General features: G+C 50.5%; 1 protein-coding gene across 7 annotated transcripts in view; it reads left to right on the top strand.

The window, feature by feature from the left end:
• Positions 1 to 6,574, top strand: part of Rap1gap2 (RAP1 GTPase activating protein 2) — a 211,779-nt gene extending 205,205 nt beyond the window's left edge. For 6 of the 7 annotated variants that reach the window (XM_031350657.1, XM_031350660.1, XM_031350655.1 and 3 more), the window contains 3 exons: positions 1,271 to 1,347; positions 1,646 to 1,684; positions 2,512 to 6,574. In XM_031350657.1, coding sequence (XP_031206517.1) covers positions 1,271 to 1,347; positions 1,646 to 1,654 — 86 coding nt within the window. In that variant the 3' untranslated portion in view covers positions 1,655 to 1,684; positions 2,512 to 6,574. The remainder of the gene's footprint in view (positions 1 to 1,270; positions 1,348 to 1,645; positions 1,685 to 2,511) is intronic. The other variant, XM_031350656.1, reaches the window with a different exon arrangement.
• Positions 6,575 to 7,749: the final 1,175 nt, after the last annotated feature.

The following is a 7,749-nucleotide window of genomic DNA, read 5'->3' as shown; positions in this document are numbered from 1 at the left end:
GGAGAATTGGGTTCTGATGATGGCAAGTGACCTTGGTTTGTGTTGTTTATTTTCTTATGCTTCTCCCCCACTCCTGGACTCCCCACCGCCATCTGGTTAACTCTAGTGCTACCTGCCCTTGCTAAATCTGACTGGAGCTTGTCCTTCCTGTGACCCTGGTTATATCAGAACTCCTCAGAGTCAAGCTGTCTCTGTGATCCTGTGATTATGGGATCCTGGGATCCTGGGCTTATTAGATCACCTGGGAGTGTGGCTTTTTCTGTGTGTTGTGGGACTAGCTGCAGAGCTTGTGCCCAAGGTCTGCTCAGAACACTAACCCAGACAGACCGGAAGGAACCGTAGTCACTGGGCTGGTGGAGTTCCTGTGTGCCTGGTTCCTCTGGTCCCAGTTACTCCCAGTGTTGGGACAGATGTTGGTTTCTGCTCACCTCTGATCTTGGGTGTGTCAGAGCGCCTGGGAGTGGAGCTTCCTCTGGGTGTTCCTCTGGGACTGGCTGTGGAGCATGCGCCCAAGGTCTACTCTGGACCCCAGCCCAGACGGACCAGAAGGAACCGAGTCACTGGGCTGGAAGACTTCCTGTGTGCCTGGTCTGGCTGGTCCCAGTTACTCCCAGTGTTGGGACAGATATTGGTTCCTGCTTACCTCTGGACACTGGATCTGACTACAGATAGTTGTGTGAGCCATCATGTGGTTGCTGGAAATTGAACTCAGGACCCCTGGAAGAGCAGCCAGCACTCTTAACCCCTGAGCCATCTTGCTAGCCCTTCCATTAGTTTCTTAAATCCAGAGAACAAAACCATAAACCAAGCTCAGATCTGTAACGCTGCCAACTTCAGTAGTCTTAATACTTTCATTGAGATTGATCTCACGCCACCACCATTACATCCCTGAGCTGGGTGTTGAGGAGAGATGCATAGCCAACCACCTTAACCAACTTCTCATAAAAGGATACAGCAGATGGAACGACACAGCTTAAAGCAAAACACCGTAATATAATGAGGAAACGACAAATTTTGAATATCCGTTATCTTCCTTGAATGTTGCTTGCTTACTTATGAGCTTCCATAATTTAATTTTGAAAATACTTGATGTGACCTGTGTTTAATAAGTAGGGTACACCGTTTCTCGGGGTCTGAGTACTGTTTCTGACGGGTGGGTGCCTGTTAGCGAGCATGCTTTGTCGGGAGGTGGAGGTCCTCTTTCCCTATTCAGTGCTCTGACTTTGCTAGAATAATCCCTCAAGCTCCATATCCACTTTTCTTTTCTTAGATGCGAAAAGCAGAAACTCCCCGAGGTCAAATCTGAAATTCCGCTTTGATAAACTCAGCCATGCTAGCTCCAGTGCGGTAAGGATGGTGATGGGCATGGCAGAGATGCATGCTCTGCCAGATCTGGGGGTGATGTTTTCTGCCCTTACTTGGTGCAGACCAGGCTAGGAGCTTTCCAGCCCCTTTTGTCACTCCTCCTACAGTAGAGCCACATTCTTGCACACAGCCATCCCCAGAGGTGAGATGGGTTCGGCTAGCCCCTGGGATTCCCAAGTCCCTTCCTGAACTCTGATTGCCAAGAGCCAAGTGCACAGAAGCGGCAGGTGGAGGCTATTGGTCTGGTTTTTTGAAACAATCTTGTGTGTTTCTTACACAGGGTCACTAATGTGAAAGTGAAGACCTTCCCTTGTCCAAGGTGAGTGTCTCACTGTGGCCACGAGAGGGGAATATACCCTTAAGGTCAGAGTGTCTATGGCTCTGTGGCCTGAGAATAGCCAGAGAAAGTCAGCTGAGAAACGTGGAGGGCTACTGTTGACGGACATCTTCAGGCCTTCGTGGGGAAGGAGGGGTTGAGAACCATGGCTAGGAAGGGTTGTCCAGTGACATTGTGGTGGATTCCCACGCCAGATGGAGCTGGCTGTAGTAGCTAGAAGGGGAAATAGCTGAAGAGTTCACTTCCTTTCCTGGAGAGAGGAATTCCTGTTTACCCCTTCCTTTTCCCTTTGCAGGCAGTCTGTCTCTCCTTGTATTTGGGCCAAGGTTTCAGGCTGGTGTCTATCTTCCCCATATAACATGAGATGCCCCTACCCAAGCATTGTTATGAGGGACAACCCCAGGGTGGCCTCAGCTCCTGGCATGATACACCAGTGAACTCCTGATAGTGAGGTCACCCGAGACCCATTGGCCCCACCTCCTCAGTGAGGTTCCCCTGCAGTATGAGTGAGTCGAGACCAAGAGGAAGGGTACAGTTAAGCTCATTTCATGTTTAACCCATGTATGAGTAAACAGAAGAGAAAATGGGAGTATGGTGTTGGCCTCCACCATCTGTGAGGGACTATGCATGCTTCTGTTGCACAATGCTTACACACGGCCTCTGGGGCTGAGTCCGGGCCCCTTACATTTGGTAGCCTCCTTGTCCTGAGTGTAGCCACAGGCAAGTGGGCTCCCCACCCTACTCCAGCATGTTTTCCTTTCTCTTTTACCCAATGCTTGTTCTCCATCTCCCCTTCTTTATCTTCTCAGGGAAGTGTGGATTCTGGCCTACAGAAGGCTCCTAATTCCAGCAGTTTGGGGGTGCCATCCACTACTCTGACCGTTTAGGCCTGCTGTCTCACTGGCCACCTGCCCAGCAGACCAGCTGTCTGTTCCACGTCCTGACCTGGCCATGACCTTGCCGGATCCTTCTCCAGACCTGAAAGTCCCAACCTGTACTGTACTTCTGACCTCCTGATGTGACCGGCTATCTGAGTCAACTAGCATCTTGTTTTACATTGCAGGAAAAGATCTGGGCAAGGGGGACTCTGAGTCTCAGGGGGCTCCACGAGAAGCTCTTCTGCCCCAGAGACAGAGGGGGTTGTATGGTGGGGAGCAGAAGTAACTACATAATGGTGGGTGGGTACTGTCTGTCTTGGGTCACAGTGCAGTGCTTTCCTGGACATGGTGGAAGGGCTGCTTTTCCAGGAATATCCCAGCATCCTCCGGGTTGAATCTCACTTCATTTCTGACACGTCTGCTGGACCAGGCCTAAAGAGCTCTGTCCCTGCTGCCAGAGTTCCTTCAAGAGGCTCAGGCTGGTGGAAGCTCCGAGAGTCAGAGCTAGATGTTCCAGGACCCGGCTGCATGCTCCCCTGACTGTAGTCTCCAGGTTTTTCCTTTCTAATTCTACACAAGCTGCTGATTATCTTTGTGGTTGGAGAAGCCCTGGTAGTGGGCGGCCAGGAGTGTGGAGTCCAGGGTGAACACGAGGCCAGCGCAGGAGCCTGGGGGTGAGAAGACTCATTAGAGGTTCAGGTCTCCACTTTTGTGAGAATTTGGAAAAGACATAAAGTCATCTCTTAGGTGAGAGAGATGGGAGAGACGTAGTGGAGGGTGACCTGGCAAGTTTTGGTCAGTCTAGTGTGTGGTGGTTGGATTTAGTGTTGGAAACAGTACAGCGTTCTTTCACCTCTGTGGTCCTGGCATCTGGGAGGGAAACCAGTACTGCTCAGGGACTGCTTCTAGGCTCAGTCCCCAAGTCTTCTTCCATCCATCTCCAACTGCAGGTTTCTAGGCCACGGTTCCATCTTCAGGGTCCCTGGAAGCCCAGGGCCCACGAGCCTGTGCTTTAACCCACAGGCCATCTGTACTCCTTGCCATGGCCACCTTCTCTGGGTGAGCGGGCTCCTCCTGAGGAGCTGTCTTTGGCTCCTCAGCCTTCCACACCCTGCTGCGGGGGTGTGGAGTAGAGCATCCAACAGGCTACACACCGGCTCTACACAGCAGGCGCTTGAAGATCCCACCCCATTAAGTACACATAGGTCTGTGGCACAGGGCCGCTTGGTTCTGGATTCCTGTTTCAGCGAGCAGATGACAAGATTTCCAACCAAGTGCTTTGTCTGCATAGGCTCCTATTCCCAAGCCAAAGTACAGAAGGGTGGGACAGCCTTCGGGGCTGGTATTGTAACCATGTTCCCGCTGCCTTTGTCATCCGAGCACAATTTTGATCCCTCATCTCCCCTCCCCCCACTGCAGCCAGGGGAGGGGGAGCTCTCCCCTCACTCCACTCGGGAAACCTGCTTATGTGAAATACTAGTCTGGTAAGATTTGTTCTAGTTAGAAGGTCAACAGAGTATCTTGTTTATCTTTTATTAAAAGCCAGCTTAGCGGCACCCGGGGCTGGAAGGAGGCGGGGTGGATTCTGGCAGTGTTCTGCTGGCAGGTTTCTGCTTGAACTTGAAAGGTCAAACTGTGTTTTCTTTGAAACTATTACAGGACTCTGGCTCCCTTCTCTGTGTTGGGCGGTTTTCCTCCGCTTGGTGGTTGTGCTACGTTACATTATGGTCTGGGGCTCTCAGGGGCTTTCAGGTTGTCCCATGCTGTCTGGAAACCATATAGGCCTCGTCCCCACTGCTTTGGCTACTCTGCCTGCAGGCGTTACCTCTGGGCCAGTGGATGGGGTGGATGACTGTGTACAGAGGGGGCTGAGAGGCCCTGGCTGTGGTCCTCACCCTTGGTTTACTGCTGAGGTCCTCTGGGCAGGATATGAGCGCCCCTGCCCTCTGCTCATGCCTCTCTCTATCTAGCAGGCCATCCTGTGACTTCTAGAGTAGGTACTGCCAGCCCAGCTCCAGTTCTCTGCTTAACGGGAGCAGAATAATGTCAGCCCTCTGGGATAGAGACTGTTCCTCCCACACTCCGATGCAATCTCTCCTTTCATGGCCGTACCCAGTCTTGGGGCTCCCAGGCTTGCTGAGGCCCCTTTATATGACTGAGCTTCTGTAGCCGATGCTTCTGCTTGGGTTTGAGGGAACACTTCCACTGTTTTACCTCCGCAAGGGGTTCTCCCGGTCACAACTCTGGAAACTACGTCTTGCAGGTGTTAATTGGCATCCGGATGCCCCCAGCTCTGGTTGATACACCAAAGCAGATGTGGGAGAGCTGCAGATAGGCGGCCTTAGCCAGAGTTTCTCTCTGTGGTAATGAACGTCAAATGGTGTTTCTTGGAAAACAATCCGTGCTTCAGTTTTGTGTGGGCGCCATTTGATACTCAAACCTTCTGGCCCCTGTTTGCATCTCATCAGACCATGCCATCCTCCAGAGGAATGGAAAGAACTTGCCTGAGGCCACACAGCCACCTAGTGGCAAAGCCACAACAGCCTTGGGCCCATTTCCTGCATACCGATTCTATTTACTGTTGGCTCAGCGGGCAAGCAGTTGCATTTCCTGGAGCCTGGATTTTGAGGAAGGCTGGTAGCTGGGGTCTCAGCACTGGTGGGGAGGTGCTGGGGTCGGAGGGTATTGATAGAGCCTCTGCCTCTGCTGTTTTCCAGCATGGGGAGTCTTGGTCAGTGAGGACCCAGGGGGCTTGGGTGAAGGAAATGGAGGGGGAGGGATTGCAATAAAATGCTTCTTTGGGTTTTCAGTGACTGGGGCAAAGTTACCCAGACAAAAATGCATTAGCTACCCCCCCTGACTTCTTTGTTCTAAATCAGGACAGAAACTTATAAGATCAACTAATTCTCTGGTCTATCTTCTCTTCCTCCCTCTCTCCATCCCTCCCTTCCTCTTTTTTTGGTGGTGCTGGGAATGTCCCCATGCTGAGTGAGTGCCCTGCTGCTGAGTCCAGGCCCAGGCCTCTCCAGTTTTTAAAATGGAGATGGGTAATAAAAGCCCAGATCAGGTGACCAGGCAGGGCACAGCCAGTGTCATTTTCTTTCCTTTGACCCTTTACGGTGCCAACTCAAATATCACCTTTTGTCCTTTGTTTCTCAGTCTGCAAAGACAGCTGTGTTGTGTGTGCGTATGTGGGGTGCCTGGGGTTCAGATAGTGTATGGCTTCTGGGCCAGCAACTAGGTTAGTTAGCTATGCTCTGGAACCCCATGTCCCTTCCCCAGCTTCTAGTTACCCCTCAATCAAAGGCAAAGACAGGTTGGTACAGTGAACAAGGCTCATCTTGCTGCCCACCCTGTAGAGGGCTTCTGAGGCATCCCCCCTAGCTCTGGTGTCTGTTTCGCCACTAGCTGCTTGCCCACACCAATCCCATGTCTCTTTGCAGCTAGGCTATGTGCTCCTTTGGGAGAAAGAAGTCAACCTCCAGAGCCAAGGGCAGTCTGTAGTGAGCAGCAGCTGGGGCAGCGGCTTTGGCCTGGGCCTTACCATCCCCAGCAGACAATGTGCGTGGTGGCAAGACTGGACTTAGTTGCCCTTGCCTTTGGGTTCTGTGACATTTCCTCTTGAAGGGGTGAAATTCCGCTTCCCACTCCTTAGCCTCGATGCCAACTTGTGATGTCCCCACCTGATCTCCAGTTCCCAGGGTGCCGGTGTTGCCATGTGAAGAGACGCCCATGTGGTAGAACCTAAGACACACGTGTAGTTTGGAAGTGACCCCTGTGACGATGACTTTTCTTTGCTTCCTCTCAGTGAGGGGGTTGATTTGTAGATCCTGACTGCCTATGTGATGTAAATAGTGTACATCTAATTTATTGCTATGGTAGCACATTGTATTTGTTAATGTATAAAACAAATTCTAAAAGGTTGAAAATGTATATTTTGTTGCTTAAATGTGTCTTTGCAGAAATTGACAATAAATAACATATTTTGTGTCCATTAGAGTTCATGTTTCTTGGAGTGGGGCCCAGTTAGACTTTAGCAGGACCTTTCACTGGAGGGTGGCTATCATCGTGAGCCTGTCTAAAAACTTTATTAATATTAAAAACAAACAAACAAACCTGGGGCTGGAGAAATGGTTTGTTGGATAAGATTGCGGGCTCTGCAAGCATGCAGATCTGAGTTTGAATCTCCTGACTGCACATGCCCGTGACCCTACAGTGTGATGGTTGGGGGTGAGGTGGAAGTAGGCGGATACTGAGAACTTGTTTGTCGGCCAAGGGAAGATGGCAAGCTTCCCGCTCATTGAGAGACCCTGTCTTGCAATAATAAGGTCCAGAGGGATGGAGGAAGACTAATGATGTCCTTGGCATGTGTGCGCGTGAGTGTAAACATGTGCACTCACGTGGGTACACCACATACACATGCAACACATGTGTTCAGGCACACACACAAACTCAAACTAACCATAACAACAACAACAACAAAAAAGGGAATTTCTGTTTCTTTTTTAAAAAACAGTCAGACTAAACCTACTTAGGCATGGATTGATGAGAGCTGGCTCAAACTCCCTTTGGTGAGACCTGAATTTACCGTATTCTCCAGCATTCCTTACCATTCACCCTACCAGTCGCTCACCCACTCTATTTAGCCTCCCACTGCTCACTGACTTGTCTCTTGCCTGTTATTTTCTCCCCTTTGCCCAAGCTCCCTTTCAGATTCTCTGTTCATGGGGTTGCCCGTGACTAAATGCCTTTCTTATCTTCCCCTGACTCACAGTGGCTACACTCACTGGTGTGCTTTGCACAACCCGCTGGGTATAGATTTGAAGGCAAGAAGCACGTTTTAAGCCTCTGTCGGGGACTTGCTTTGTGATCTTGGGCAAATTATTCAACATGCCGGGATCTGAATTTTCCTGTATGTGCTATCAGAAATGGACGCCCCGTTGGAAAAGCATGAGGATAAAGATGAATTCCTAATTGAGAGAACGCTTTGAAAAAAAAAGTTCTGTTTAGTAGCAGAGATTCAGTAACAATGGTAATCTCAGTAGTCGTAGCTGGTGCTTACCTAGGTAGCCAGTTAGCTGTAATGACTCACTAGTCCCTAAACACACACCGTGGGAAACTGCAACTGTGCGAAAGATGGGCTGAGTGTGGGACACTCAAACACATTAC

This window comes from Mastomys coucha, unplaced genomic scaffold, assembly GCF_008632895.1.
Source record: "Mastomys coucha isolate ucsf_1 unplaced genomic scaffold, UCSF_Mcou_1 pScaffold5, whole genome shotgun sequence".
NCBI classification, from domain to species: domain Eukaryota; kingdom Metazoa; phylum Chordata; class Mammalia; order Rodentia; family Muridae; genus Mastomys; species Mastomys coucha.
This window is presented reverse-complemented; position numbering and strand designations above follow the sequence as displayed.